The 16,611-nt window shown below is 37.3% G+C and overlaps 1 protein-coding gene across 1 annotated transcript in view; it reads right to left on the reverse strand.

Moving 5' to 3' along the window:
* The window catches only part of TMPRSS15 (transmembrane serine protease 15), a 118,053-nt gene that overhangs the window by 16,110 nt on the left and 85,332 nt on the right, over nucleotides 1–16,611 (reverse strand). Inside the window, exons 19-21 of the mRNA XM_038581118.1 lie at nucleotides 7,761–7,856; nucleotides 3,848–3,897; nucleotides 3,505–3,679 (exon numbers count right to left, since the gene is read on the reverse strand). Of these exons, the coding sequence (XP_038437046.1) occupies nucleotides 3,505–3,679; nucleotides 3,848–3,897; nucleotides 7,761–7,856 (321 nt within the window). The remainder of the gene's footprint in view (nucleotides 1–3,504; nucleotides 3,680–3,847; nucleotides 3,898–7,760; nucleotides 7,857–16,611) is intronic.

Genomic DNA, 16,611 nt, shown 5'->3' on the forward strand with positions numbered 1-16,611 from the left:
AAGCACAAGATGAACCTGGAACATCTTATTTTGCAGAAAGTAAAGAAGTTCTCAAAGCATGGAGATATATCAAGACAAACAAGTAGACAAGCTTGAAGGGTTTCACCAAATAGGAGGACTTTCTATAAAATAACTTGCTGTATTAAAAAATAGCCAAGACAAGAAAAACAGAAAGATAACCCGGTAGAAAGTGTCTTCAAGATTAAAGGTGTAGTCAGTAAATGCAGTGCATTATCTTGGATTAGTTTGTGGGCAGAAAACATAGAAACAAACAAGAAGGTTACAAAGGGCATATTTGGGGCAATTGACAAAAATGAATACATTCTATAGATTAGATAATTGTATCACATTAATGTTAAATTTCCATGCTTTTGTGTGATTATATAGGAAAATATCCTTGTTCTTAGTAAAAATACAGAGTAAAGAGCACAATGTCTAATCCACTGCCAAGTGATTCAGGAAAAGTATTTCTCCAGACTGGAGAGAATGAAAGAATGATAAAGAAGTTTTCATACCATAAAATTGAAACAGTTGGTGGATCTCAGTGAAGGTATACAAACGTTCCCTGTACTATTATTTGCAAATTTTGTGCATGCTTGAAACTGTAGTAATATAAAAGGTTTAAAAAGGAAATACACTCAATGTCTCCCGGGAAAGAATAAGAATCTTCTTTCACAGACCTTTCCTGCACAGGAACAGGAGCACAATAGGAATTCTATTGTACATTTATGTAATTCATAGTATGCGAAAGTATTGCATCCTCTTACTTTGGTCCTGATAATCACTCTCGGGGGCAGATGTCTTTCTGAACACACTGTGGAGGAGGATACCGAAACAGAGCTACCAAGTGACATAAGGTCAGTAGCATTAGTAGGATCAAAATTCTGCCCTCTGGTCTAAAGTCAACCTTGCCTTTAAACCACAGTTGGTCCATGCTCTCCAAATCTGTTTTAAGGTTCAAAAAGAAGACAAACCAGTGACAGAGAAAAAGAAGAGGCATAGTGGAATTTCATGACATCCAGGAACACTGTGGCTGGGGGATGGGAACGGGAGTGTGGACAGTAAGAATGTATACAGAGAAGAGCTGTCCAATTAAACCATTTAACCACCTGCAAGTTAAAACACCTGCACCAGATATACATTTCTTGGGAAAGAAGAAATAATACCACTCAGTGGCTTTGGAGAGCAAAATGCAAGGTGGGCGAGGATGAGTTTGAATTCGTCACAATTCTATTACAGCTTACACTTGCTTGTTTGCTTGTGTTCAGATTGAAACTGTGAAAAGATATTTTATGTCTTATATGGTTAAACATGTGTTTATATTGGATGAAACTGTTTTTCCATTTCTTTTGTGGCTTGAAAAGATACGATATGGGGATCCCTGGGTGGCTCAGTGGTTTAGTGCCTGCCTTCAGCCCAGCGCGTGGTCCTGGAGTCCCGGGATCGAGACCCACGTTGGGCTCCCTGCATGGAGCCTGCTTCTCCCTCTGCCTGTGTCTCTGTCTCTCTCTTTCTCTCTGTGTCTCTCATGAATGAATAAATAAAAAAATCTTTAAAAAAAGAAAAGATACGATATGGGTAGCATTGACCTGCACTAAGTACATCTGTGAGGTAGATAAATGAAAGATGTCACTAATATTACTACAAGCCTGGCTGACATTTAGAAAGCATATGTTCTGCAAGAACATCAAACGGACTAATTTAGCAAGTCCAAGGTTAATACGGGAGGTCGCTAACTTACTAAGATCTGTCTTTGTGCAATAGAAAATGACAATGAACCTGTAGCCAAAGATATCTTTTACTTGGAAATTGAGGTTTAGGTTACCCACCTGTGGCATACCAAGGCATAGAGCATGAATAGGTAAAAGTTAAAGTCATGTTTAGCAGGGGATGGGAAAATTGACTGCCATAGACATTTGTGATGTGGTTGAAAACAGAATAAAATATAATTATCCAGAGGCAGAAAAGTCACGAAGGGGTAGTTTAGGTATGGGACGGGCTGTAGTTTACTCACCCAGTAGAGGGTGTGATGTATAGAACCAAAGAGCTTTGGGTATAAACAGGTAGTACCTTGGGTAGTCCTGTTGGAGCCCAGGTGATCAGTCCAGTTGGGATCTAGCTATTGGGTCTTCATTTCAGATTCTTTGGGTTCTGAGTTCAACTTTGCTCTCACTCTGGTCCAGTGGGATCAACCACTCATTCCTTCTGCCCCTCACTCCCATCTCCCAAATAATTATCATAACCTTTTGCATCTGACAATTTGTCTCCGTCCATTCAAGAACTTTCAATGTCCGTGTTGGTAGGGAGCTGATTTTTTTTTTTTTTATCTGATTAACTACAGCTATGTCTTCCATTCTTGAGCACATGTGGTTCTTTTCTCAAAGATTCTGGACGCTGGCCACAGAGAGGCTCATCCTAATCCTCACAGCTGAGGTCATTCTCTGGAGGCTTCTTTTACTCAAGGGCAGGAAATTGCCCTAGGTCAGTGCTTATGAATCTTCTATGAAGAAGCTACCTTTTTTTTTCTGGCCTAATTCATAAGTGTTAGAATGGGATTACCTAGGAAGGTGAAAGTAGAAAATCAACATGTTCTTGGGGCCTAAGAATATTTATTTTCTCCATCTTTTCTTCCTGTCCTTCACCTGCTCTTTTTTCCCCTGTGGTACTGCTTAGAGTATGGCTGCTTCTAGAGGGAGAAGATAGATCTTGAATTCTAAGATCTACCTACTTTTTAAAATTAAAGACTTATTTATTTATTCATGAAAGACACACACACACAGAAAGAGAGAGAGAGAGAGAGAGAGAGAGAGGCAGAGATAGGCAGAAGGAGAAGCAGGCTCCCTGCAGGGAGCCCGATGTGGGACTCAATCCTGGGACTCTGGAATCATGCCCTGAGCCAAAGGCAGACACTCAACTGCTGAGCTACCCAGGCACCCCTTAAGATCTATCTTCTCTCTATGTATTTTGTCATATCATGTAATCAAAGAAGAGTCAAATCTGGTTTGATATTACTTCTAAGTTTTAGTTATGAGTAGCATCAAAATAGATCTCACTTGAGAAGGAAACATTTTTATCCTAATTCACAATGAAGTCCTTACATGTGAACTTCTAGAGCACAGTTTATTTGTAACATGAGGGCTATCTAAAGGTGCTTTTCTGATATTGACAATTTCTGAAATATTGGCCTGATTGATTGATAACCAGCACAACTTACACATTCAATATGAATTTTACACCTTTAAAAATTCTTACCTGTGTAGGTAAGAATTTTAATTTTTACATACGTAGGAAACACAATACTTGATGCAAGTATCTAATGAAGAATGAACCTCCATTTAACTTTCTGTATTTTTATATATGACTTTAGTGGGAATATTATTGATGCTATATAGTATCATAAAGAGCAGGAACATTTCCCTGAGTACGTGAGGCTGCATGAAGTGGGATGCACCATGTCTGCTGTGGTGTCTCAATTTGGAGGGGACACTGCGATGTCACACTCACCCATACACACAGTGGGCAGCAGACACCAGCCAGTCGTTGCTGATGAGAGAAGCACCACAGAGCAGATGGCCATTATAATAAAGAGAAACAACCCAGGGCCAGGCTCCTTCTTTGGCATCATTTCCTCCAATGATCTTTGGGCTGACTTCTCGAGCCACCAGTTTGTTTCCACACCCTATTAAAATAATTGAAGAAAGAGCATCTATTTTATTTTGATGGATTTCCTCTGATTATGAAAACTGAGTGGATCACTACAAAATAACCTCAGGTGATATGCCCCCTCTATTCCGAATTTTAAACAGAAGGCTTGAAGGAAAGAAAATATGACAAAATATTTACTTACACTTATGGTTACATTGTAGCAGAATCAATGAATCTTGGAAACATTGTTCACTGTAATAGAAGAACAATTAAATTTCAGAAATTGTGCACCTAATGTTTTAAAACAGAACATAATGCACATCATTTTATTTTTTTAGTAGAATTAACCTTCATGTGTAAGTATCATATATGAAAAATGGGGAGGCTGATACACACAGCAAGAAAATCCTTAGTTTGAACTCCATTGGAACTGAGTTTGAGCCCTTAACTCTACCACTTACATTTCATGTGATATTGGATAAGTTACTCAGTGTCCCTGAGATTCAGTTTTGTCATCCATAAAATGGGGGCAATAGTACTTACTTTACTGGAATTTCGTGAGAAGTAAAAAGAAATGTTTGCACTGGAGTTATTATTGTGCCATACACACAATGATCTCTCAATAAATGATAGTTATTATTAGCTTGCTTTAACCAATCTTGCGTTTCATCATTCTATAATACAGAATATGTCTCAGTGTGGCTAATTGGAGAACTATTCAGTGCCTGCACTGTGTATGAGGCTGTAACTCTACTCAGAAAATTCAACAATGAATGAATCACGGGCTCTGCTTTCAAGGGAAATAAGCATATAAACAGGAAAATACGAAGTGTAGACATATATAATTTAATAACTCACTACCTGTTTAAATATTTGGATACAAACTTTTTTTTTCAAAGCTAAGGATTCTATTTTAAACAGTAATTTAAACAAAGGAAAATAGTTTAAAAGTGTGTCATACTTCCTGACCACTAGAGATCAGTATAATACAAGGAATTAAATCACTTGCTCACACTCTCCCTGTGGCTACGCAGATATTGGTCACGTTGAAACAAAAACGTACACAAACATGTAATGATTTCTACTTATATATTTAACTGCATCTGTTGCACATATTATTTAGGTGTTTGAAATTTTAGGGAAAAATTTCCCTAAAACAAGACTCCAAATCCATATGAGATCCCAAATACAATCAAAGCAATTCGGTGTTTCTGGAACATACATGGTAAGGTTTACTTGAAATCACATGCATTCATACTGTCCAATTGACATATCGTTGAGAATAGAAGGTAATTTTAATTGAAATATAAGAAAATATACTTATATTTTATCAATACACAATGTGCATGCATGTATATCTACCTAGATATGGGAATATCTATATATCTATCTCTATATCTATGTCTATATCTTTTTTTTTTAATTTTTTTTAAAATTTATTTATGATAGGCACACAGTGAGAGAGAGAAAGGCAGAGACAGAAGCAGGCTCCATGCACTGGGAGCCCGTCGTGGGATTCGATCCCTGGTCTCCAGGATCACGCCCTGGGCCAAAGGCAGGCGCCAAACCGCTGCGCCACCCAGGGATCCTTATGTCTATATCTATATCTATCTATATCTATCTATATTTATATCTATATATTTATAATTCCCCAAAGAAGAACCCTCAATTAACTCCCCTTCTGTTATATACTCATGGTTGAGAGAGAAGTTGTTTCTAGAATGCTTTCCAGCATACTTTCAAGTTCATCCAAACTCTTTCTATATCCATTACTCATCAGTGAAAATCCATGTTTAAAATGCCTCAGCATTCTTAGATATTAAATGATGCCTACTGCTCTGTAGTATGTACGAAACTGATGATATTCTTTTAGGCAACCATAGAAGAGTTGAATAAATTTTAAAAATTAAAGTAACTATTAAGTTAACCTGATAATGGAACTGAACTTTGCCCCTCACTCTCCATGCATTTCAGTTAGTCAAATGTTTCATGCGTAAGCATACAGATGCAGGAGCTTAGTGTAGAGGAATAAATTGCTTAGTGCCTGGTCAGAATGAGCAGTGAATCCACACTTCGTCCAGGTATATTTAGAGAGATTGGAGGAAAGTGGAATTACTGTCCTGGCCTTTGGTCCTGAAATCAGAGCTAACTTAGCCCTCTGGACATGAAGAAATATAAGAAAATACACTTTAGGTTTTATTAATAAGCAATGTGCAGGCATGTGTATCTACCTAGATATGGGTATATCATGTATGCAGTGACATGATCCTGTGTCTTTCTCTCAGCCCTGTGGGGCCCTAGTATGATAAACATGGATGGGTGTGTATCCATTGTACTCGACAACATGGGCTTTTTTGTTGTTGAAAAGGCTATGCTTTTTCTTTCTTTCTCCTTTCCAGAACTGCTATTTAAAGTGAGCTGTTGCCTTGGGGAATTTGGAAGATAACACAGTAGAGTGGAAAAGCAGAGCGATGTAGGGTTGCCTACGGCTTTGGAAACTTGTCCTAGTCACTTATCGACACCAAGCTTCTGTTCCTTTGGCCTTAGAGTAGAGCAATACTCCCTAAGTCATAGAACTCTTGCTTTTCTTCTCTTTTTCTTTTCTTTTTTTCTTTTCTTTTCTTTTCTTTTTTCTTTTCTTTTCTTTTCTTTCTTTTCTTTTTTTCTTTTCAGACTTTATTTGTTTGAGAGAGAGATGGAGCACAAGCAGGGTGAGGAGCAGAGGGAGAAACAGACTCTACGCTGAGCAGGGAGCCAGCCCATGTGGGCTCCATCTCAGGAACTCTGGGATCATGACCTGAACCTAAGGAAGATGCTTAAAAGACTGAGCCACCCAGGTGCCCTTCATAGAACTCTTTCAAGTAACATAAACATACAGACAATAGGGACAGCACTGATACTGCCATCTTGACGATAAGCATGGAATAACCCACATCTGCTCTGAAACATGCATATGCTGAGATGAATTTTTAAAACCATTTATCCTTTGTCCTTTTTCTTATTCTTAAAAGTCTACAAGATACAAATAAAAGAAATTTTCAGTGTGCAAACTGCTCAAGATTGATAATGCTAATGTAAATTTAGACATGCTTATAGAAGGAAATCTCAAAATCTGCTTTCTCACTTGAAAATGCTTTGATTCCCCCCCATGAGACTAATAATATCAGTCAAGGACCAGCAAGCATTCATATGAAACATTCAATTGCAAAGTCCTTGGTACTAAAAATATTCCTTTATCAACTTGTTATACTGGTTCAGCTCACAGATATGATAACTTTTCATGAATAGTTGAATAATTACATAATTTCATTTTTCATCATTAAGTATGTTATACAAAAAACTGCAAGCTAATGCACCAGCAATGACATCTTAAATCTTTGTCAGTACTTATGGCTTCGTCTTGGAGTTACTGTCTCCTCCCTTCCCTGCCTCCCCCCTCCAGTTGGCCTTTAATGGAACTGTAAAATTCAAAAGCCCATTTCAACAAAAAAGTATCATTAATGCACAAATAGGAGAAATGATATAATCTAAGCTAAAATAGATCTTTGAATACAGGAAAGATGTTGCTTTTTTAACATTAGTAAAAGCTATAAAAATGAATCTAATTTTAAAAAAGAGAATATGTAGGCCCAATTAGAAGTCTGGAGTCCTTCACTTAATACTCATGTTCTATTTGCTAAGTACCATGACTTTCTCTCTTCTCTTGTCTTTGGTTGATAGCTAATTTGTGTCGTCCTCTTTAGTCTGACCAACAGTGGACTTACTTATCCCAGCTCTCACAATTCTTTTCCTTGGGGATTTACTTGTTTATGAATCTGAAGGTAAGGATAGAAAGGACAGAGAAGTAAAATTTATTGAATCTCTATCAGTGCATAGCACAATTATATATGAAGTATCTCATTTGACTGTCTTACTGTATACATGAGGATTAGGCAATGTTTTCAGATAGGATCAATTAGGTACTATTCGAGATTATCTGAATAATAAAAAAGTAAATTAATAACTTTCAAGATTTTATGGCTAATATGTGGTGGCATTAAAATCTAACAAGTTTCAAAATCTATCTTCTTTCCAGTTCAAGTACAATTAGTCCAAGAACAGATTTTGGGACCCACCTTGGTGTTAGTATTAAGCTGCCATTAGGTGCTGTGTTTAATTTCACAAATGGTCCACTCCCAGTAGAGAAGATTGGCATTGATGAGTTTCCACTCCTATGGAAAGACACATAGAGGCAAAACAAAACACAAAGATCCAAAACTTAAATTTCTAGTTATTTAATACTGTTGACACTAAAAAAAGTATGGGATTCCATACAAAAAGACTAATATTTTAATATAAAACTTCAAAAGCTTTGCTAGATAAAAGATGATATAAATCAATAGAAGAATTATCCATAATGACATGAAATATAATTTTAATTTTTGTGTAATATTTCTGGTTGTTTGCATGCTCAAATACTGTTTAACAAAATTAAAACCAGTGCATATATTACTTGGGTATCTGATTTTTTCATTTTACTTTTCTATGTTATTCAATAATTTCCAGAATGATCAATTTTAATGACAACCTCACAGAATTGTGGCACCATAATTTATTAAACTTTTTTCCTGTCAAGTGTAATCCATCTTTTAAAAAATGCATGTTGCCTAAGAACAACCTAGAAAAATAATATCTTCAGTGTTTGCTTTTCCAAAGGTTTCTTTGTTCTTGATATTTCATTCAATTCGAAGTCTAGCAAGACCTAATTTAAAATAAGAAGCTATGTGATTGCTCTGAAAAGGGAGTATGTAGCTTGGACCTCCAAGTGTCAACTCATGGGCCAGGGTGGGATGGAGAAAGAGACACTCTCCATGTGACAAAAGACATTAAGTTATTAGTCTTTCTTATCCCTGAAAACATGTTATATCCGTGCTCTCAACTGTGAACCATAATTAAAGATGTCTCTGTTATCCTGACTCTCTTCTGTAGGTTTCGCTGGAAACTTTTAGCTTCTTAATCTTGTTTCCTGCCTTTCATTTATTCCAGATTTTAATCCTTGCATAAGAATATGATTTTAGGTTGAAAACATCCTGATTGCTGCTAACTTCTACTGGTTTAGCGGGCAGATGATCCGGTTTTTATCTTTTGGGATAACACAAAGGATCCACCTGTTGCCTCTTCAGAAGGACGTCCAACACTGTAGTCCACACTGTAACCAACACTCACCCTTTTCTCTCTGTTTACAGGGAATTTCCAAGGAACACTTATGGCTGTTATGATCAATCAGAAGATAAGAACTAAGTTGAGAGTATTTCCTGTCTCCTTCAGATGGGCCAACATCTTAAAAAACCTGAACGTATTTGTCTGGTAACTTTCATTCACTGAATAGAGAACTGAAGCAATGGAGCCTCTATTTAATGTCCTAGAATTCAGCGCCTTGAACTTTATAAACAGATAAAAGTAACTCTAGCATACAAATCAATGACTATTCGTTCATTAAGGACACCTGAAATGATTTTGCCAAAGGGAGAATGGGCGCTGTCACTGTTACTGTTAAAGACTCAGGCATTCCCTTCAGGCAAGCGGAAGCATCATTTTATATAACTATTTATATAAAATGTCTTTGTTATAGTTCAGAAAACAAAAGAGGCATAAAGACCTCAAAAGGCAGCAGAGGGTATGGAAATCAGGAAAGCTCTGGGTCAGGAAGGACTGTAATAGAGAAACATTATATTTAAGGATTTATGCATTCAGAGAAGATAGAATGTGCATCAAAACAGATATCAGAGGACTTTGAATTTTACCCTGGTGCAACTTTTGGTAGAATTCATCACACTAATCTTAGCTTTTAAGCCAGTTGATACTTATCCAATTTGAAGAGGCTCTAGTTGTGTCGACTTTGCTTGCAGGCTCCAGAAACATCATTATAATGGGTTGATGGGTGCTCATCTTTGCTGTAAGGGTGGGTCCCTGCTACTCTCCATTGTCCCTTTTAGATCTATCTCTTCTCTTACTGTTTTTGGTCACATTGTTAGGAGTTATTTGAACACTTAGATAGTCAGGGCCAGGGGCCCTAACAAGAAAATATGGAGTCAAGATGGTTTAAAGAAAACAGCACTAACATCACGTTTTATAGCTTAGGCAGGTGTGCACTAGCATTCTGTTTTGCAGCTTTTGCAGAAGTGACTTCTGCAAAATGTCCTAAAATAAGACAATTAACCACAAGGCATTTGTCCCTATCATGAGCAAGGAGGGCAGTTAAGACAATAAGCCCCAGATTTTATTTATTTATTTATTTATTTATTTATTTATTTATTTATTTATTTATCATTTATTCATTCATTCATTTATTTATAAAGATTTTATTTATTTATTCATGAGACACACACACACACACACACACACACACAGAGGCAGAGACATAGGCAGAGGGAGAAGCAGGCTCCACGTAGGGAGCCTGATGTGGGACTTGATCTCGGGACTCCAGGATCACGCCCTGGGCCTAAGGCAGGCTCCAGGGATTCCCAAGCCCCAGATTTTAACCAAAGAAAGACCATCAGCACATAGACATTAACCTAATAGATAGACAGACACGTGACCAAAGTCCTGATTGGCACAACTCAGCATACCCTGATTGCTTAAAATAATTCTGCAAAAGAGCTCGTAAAAATCCTTACACTTACAAATTCCTAGAGCAACCCTCTGGGCCGCCCCTCCCTCTCTGGGAGCTTTATACTCTTGCTCAATAAACTTTGCTGCCCATCACTCTTCGTCTGGTTTACCTCTTCATCCTTCAAAGCGATGTGACCAAGGACCACAGGCACTAAAAGCAGAGAATTCCTGCAACAATATTCTCAATATCATTATTCTGCTTAATTCCTATATGTGTTGGGCATTCTTCTAGTGTTCCTGACTCTCCATGACCAAAGATTTCCAAAGTATGTTCTAGAGGCAAGCAGTATGAGCCTCCAGGGAATGTACTAGAAATGCAAATTGCCTAGTCCCACTCTATACACCCCAATCAGAAACTCTGGGGGTGGGGTCCAGCGTCTGTTCGTTGATATACCCTCCAGGTGATTTTGATGCTTGCAAGTCAGGGAACCCCTGTCAAATCCAAATATAATATCTATTTTTTACTTGTTCAGGGGGTCAGCTTTTTGGCTTCCAAAATGACTTCTAGTTACTTGATAGGTGGTTTGTTTTAAGGCACTGATGAAGTTAATTCACATTTTGGGCCCCACAGAATGGAGGCCACAGCAGTGGCCTGGCCCACTTCACAGATCTAAACCTGGCAGCCCACACAGGAAAGGCCTCCTGTCAAGAAATCTTCATATACACCATCACAATCTTCCAAGTCAGCTTTCACTAGCCTACTTTGCCCTAGAAAATAGGACCTGCTAAGCTTATAAAGAAATTCCTGACCTCCTAGCCAATGGTGCCCTGCTACCTCTTCTAACATTCCACAAAGTTTCCTCTTGCCCAAGGTCACTAAGAAAGGCTGCTCCACTGCTTGTGAGGCACTAACTATACTCCCCTGATTGACGGATTGTTTTCTCTTGAGTAAAGAACATCAGACTCAATACTAAATTGTTTTAGTTTTGTCATTTGACAACATTCATAACTACATAAAGGAACATCTTGAAGGGTGATTCATTAAAAATGTATCTCAAAGGGGCTCCTGGGTGGCTCAGCTGGTTAAACAGAATCTGCTTAAGATATTCTTTCCCTCTCTTTTTGCCCCTACCTCTCCCTTGCTCCCCCATGTGTGTGCTCTCTTTCTCTCTGTCTCTCTGTCTGTCTCTCTCTCTCTCTCTCTCTCTCTCTCTATATATATATATATATATCACTTTTCCATTATTTCTACCTGTTTTGATTCCATCCCTTGACTCTTTCTCCCTCTTTTCAAAAAAGATTTTATTTATTTATTTGAGAGAGAGAGCAAGAGAGGGAGAAAGAGCACAAGCAGGGGGAGGGGCAGAGGGAGAAGCAGACTCTCAGCTCATCAGGGAGACTGATGAGATGCAGGGGTCAGGGCTCGACCCCAGGGCCCTGGAATCATGACCTGGTTAATCAGACGCTTAACCAACTGAGATACCCTGGTGGCCTCTCTCTCTTTCTTTTTTTAATTAAGTAAGCTCTACACCTAACTCATGACTTGGAGATCAAGAGTTGCATGCTCTATCAACTGAACCGGCCAGGTACCCTCACAAGCTCTTTTTATTACAGACCCTGAGAAGATGTATTAATATCTCTGGAGATTCAAAACAAAATTTGGACAAAATTAAATTGAAAACATATTGAAGTGTTATTTGTAAATAAGTTTTTAAAATCTAGTATCTATTTATTATACACTTACCACTAGCATTATACCATGATGGAATTGGCAAGTAAATTTTAACATAAGCCTATTCTAGGAGAAAAAAATAGACTAAAGGCAAAGCTTAAAGAATATAAAATATTTAGTAACAGCTAATACTTCTACCCTTGGATTCTCAAATGCTGTTCCATCCATAGTGATGTTTTCACTATCTGGCAGAGGGAAAAGTAAAGATTATATGTGCATATCGAAAAAAAGATGTAGTTTATATTCTGAGATTGTCTTCTCTAGATTTCCTCTACAAGTCTTAAACTTACATGAGGAAACAGACTGAAGTTAATACAACAGACATATTGTTTTGAATATAGAACATAGGATAGAATAACTGAGACATTCCTTTGGAAAAAAGTATAAAGTATTCACATAATCATTTTTTGGTCATATATACTGATGCCAGCAACCTGAAAGCAGTGTCTAGAGGCCATCAGTTCATACAAACATCTCCAGGTGTCCATGCTGGATGCTAGAATTTGGAGTTTAATTTGAGACCGATTACTTGCATTTCAAATCCTGCCAAATTCAACTCATCCTTTTCCAGACTGAACACAATTTATTCCAGTTTGTATTCACAGTAAACAGAATATAAGCTGCAGAGAACATTTACAACAAACTATTTCTTATTTTAAGAAATGATGGAGACAATAAAGTATATTTAAAATATTCTCAGCAAATGAAAGGTTAGCAACCTTTTATTAGCACCATTTATTTTTGAGAAACAAAATCTCAGAAAAACTGAAAAATTGAATTGAGAGAGAGTAACTTCTCATTAAGCTCTGTAATTAAAGCACGCCACGGAGTTGCTCCCTGCCTCAGTTTCCTTTTCTTTCCCACAAAACTAGTTTTTAATTTTTACAGAGAAACTGTCAAGATTATGGCTAGGGTTTGCATTTTTTAAATTCTGGAAATTTTTACTCTGCAGATTTAGATAACTCTACCACACATTTGCACAGCTGTTTGAAATCTGTAGAAATTTGGTATCACATAGAAACATGCCCATATAGCATTACCTTGTTGACGTGCTAATGCCTCCTGACTACCCATTTCTAAACCTTTATTATCATCTGTATAGGTTATGCATCCTCCAAGGGCTCCTTTGGCTTCAGGAAAACCTTATTCTATGTGAGAAAAGAAGCATATAAATGCAATCCACCATCATTATTTTTAACGTCATATATGGAGTATAAAAATACACTCAGAGATGAATTCTAGGGAGCAAAAGAAAGATATCCTGGAGGGTCTTGTACAGTATAAATCTTCTGTGTCTCTTCTCAGGCCTGCTTGGGTTTCCTCTTTTGTCTTGATCCTCAGACTGTATTTGCCATGATAAGAATTCCTCCCTGAAGCAGGAGCTTAGGTAGGGACGTTTTAAGCTGTTGGACACACTAAAGCTAAACAGAATAACAAATGTTGCAAATGCTGCAGCCAGGCATTGTTGCTCATTTCACACCCCAAAAGGCTTAAGTCATGAATGGAGCTAGGTGGGATTATTCTGAAAAGGGTTTTAGAGAAGGATGGACCCTTTTTCAGGTTGGAGGGAAAGAATGGGATTGATTTGGCAGGGCAGAAGGTGGGGAGAGTGGTTGAACGGGGCGGCGGCAGGTTGGGGGGAAGATGAATGAAAGGAGTTGGAGGCAAAGGAGAGCAAAGCATCCTATTCAGAGAGTCAGGACATGAGGGCAGTTAGGTAAACAGCTTGACTGAACTGGACACATTTCAGCTACAACTGCTTAGTCCTTTACCACATTTATGACAACACACCTAGCACTCACCTAACACCACCATAGTTTGGCAAACAGTTAAACTGGATTATTTTCGGATTTTCTGACCTGGACATCTAAGATTTTGTGGCACACAGAAGGAAAAAAAAAGTGCCAGTGGAAAAAATTATCTTCACCTGATCAATTTCCTCCTTTGTGTGAGCTACCATCTTAAGAACAAGAGAAAAATTGATGGGTCAGTCTGGTAGCTGTTCTGTATTATCCCACAGATTTAATGATATTAGGAAGGAAACAAATTCCTGGCATTTCCTACCTCAAGTGTGGCAGAGAGAAATTAGACTCAAGGGAGGTTGTCAGAGACAGGATCCTTATGCTTAACATCTTGGAGAATGTGACCTTAATCCCTTATACTATATCATTGACTCATTTGCAACTTTATTTTCTTACCTGCCACTGGAGTTTATTTATTTTTGGGTAAGAGGCATATGGCATACACCGCTACATTTACTAAGAGGTGTTCTCAGTGCACATATTTCTTTTTTCCAAGTTTTTATTTAAATTCCAGTTAGTTAACATATAATGTAATATAAGTTTCAGGTGTAGACACCTTCTAGCAACCCTCAATTTGCTCTCTATAGTTAAGAGTCTGTTTCTTGGTTTGCCTCTTTTATTCGCCCTATGTTCACTTGTTTTGTTTCTTAAATTCCACATATGAGTGAAACCATATGGTATTTGTCTTTCTCTGACTGATTTATTTCACTTAGCATAATACTCTCTAGCTCAATTCACATCATTGCAAATGGCAAGATTTCATTTTTTATGGCCGGGTAATATTCCATTATTCCATTGTGTGCGTGTGTGTGTGTGTGTGTGTGTGTACACACTCATCTTTATCCACTCATTAGTCGATGGGACATTCAGGCTCTTTCCATCATTTGGCTATTGTAGATAATGCTGCTATAAACATTGGGATGATCAGTGCACATATTTTTTTTTAAAGCATTACTACTTTATAAGGACATGCATGCAAAATTTCCATTAGAATTTAGTGTCAGGAGAAATCTGTCTTCCCTATGGAACTGGTAACATTTATCCTATCTCACAATTAAAATGATGCAATTTTTAATGTTCTCTTTTTTGCACAGGTTTCCAGGAATCTCAGAGAGAAATACTAGTAATGGTGCTGACCCTGTACGTTTTATAGATGTGTCTTTTTATTTCTTCAGACCTTATTTTCAGCTACTATTCTATTAATCTTACTGCACATACCTTTTGTAATAAATCACCCCAGTTTCTTTTGAAAAGGTGAGCGTATAAAGCAAAGAAGAAGATGGAAGGATATGAGAAAAGAAGGAAGGGAATAGGGAAGGGAGGAAGGAAGCAAGAAAAGAAGGAAGAATGAAAATAAGGGAAAGTGGAAGAAGGAAAAAAAATTTTAAAGATTTTATTTATTTATTTATTTATTTATTTATTTATTTATTTATTTATTTATGAGAGACACAGAGAGAGAGGCAGAGAGACAGGCAGAGGGAGAAGCAGGCTCCATGCAGGGATCCCAATGTGGGAGTCAATCCCGGGTCTCTAGGATAATGCCCTGGGCCAAAGGCAGATGCTCAACTGCTGAGTCACCCAGGCATCCCTAAAGAAGAAAAAATTAAAGAAGGGGACAGAAGGTATATTGTTCCACTAGATTTTATCAATTTTATTAAAAATGGCCCTTGGTCTCATAGAATATACAGTATTATTTACAGGTTGAGGAATTGGAAATAGTTTTTAGGAGGGAAATAAAATGAACGAGAAGATTTTGGTTATTCATTTCACAGAGCAAAAGTTTTCTTCTGTTCTCAACTATTTCTGTTTTAGAATATTGAAGCTTCCCCACAAATAACAGGATCTAAGGATACTAGTCCGTTATCTGATATGTCATTTGCACTTAGAGAGGAGCCTTAGCAAGAATTTTCTGTGGCTGAGGTCGAAGAGGTTGCTGCCTGTGTTTCCTCTAGGATTTTGATGGATTCCAGTCTCACATTTAGGTCTTTCATTCATTTTGAATTTATTTTTTTTGTGTACGGTGTAAGAGAGTAATCCAGTTTCATTCTTCTGTATGTGGCTGTCTGCACTGTATGTTAATTAACTTGAATTTAGATAAATCTCTCCCTCCAAAAAAAAAAAAAAAAAAAAAAAAAACCCAAACCAGGGTCTAAGGAAATGATAAAGGATGCTGGCTTATACATATGGATTGAGTAAAAAAAGTCTTTGAGTAAAAAAAAAAAAAAAAGTCTGTGCCAGACTTTTATAGACTAAATAGCTATATGTTGTAGAAAATTTATTGGTAGATGATTCACAATTATGCCAAACATAAGGGATATTTTCTTAACCCTTTATATGTAGGATTATAGTCTCAACAATTTCTTTGCTACATAAATTTCTCTGGGGTTACGAAACACCCATTAGAATAAAAGTCAAAATAAAAAAGACAATGAGAATTCTCCCTGAGTTATGTCAATATAAATAAGTTACATTTCATATAAGAGAGTCCACTAAATATTTAGTGGGAGAAATCAGGAATGAATTTTTCAGAGAAAGCAATAAAACCAGGCTACGGTTGGTGAAAACCAAGCAGCAGATTTTTCCCCCCTTTTAATGATGTCCTTCTTACAGAGGTTTCTTTAAAGTCTCTACTTTTGTTTTGATCTACTGGGCAAGAAAGGTTTTCATTTTTTTAGAGAAGTTAAAATAGGCTGGTGTCAGAAAAAAAAAGACTAAGGAGTCACCTGGGTTAAGTCAGGGATGGCCCTCAAGCAGGTTGTAGTAGAAAAAAAAAGTTTGATGTTTTGTTTCATTTCACTTTGTTTTGTTTTTAATACCTGATGAAATCAAAGTGCCAGACTT

This window comes from Canis lupus, chromosome 31, assembly GCF_011100685.1.
Source record: "Canis lupus familiaris isolate Mischka breed German Shepherd chromosome 31, alternate assembly UU_Cfam_GSD_1.0, whole genome shotgun sequence".
NCBI classification, from domain to species: Eukaryota; Metazoa; Chordata; class Mammalia; order Carnivora; family Canidae; genus Canis; species Canis lupus.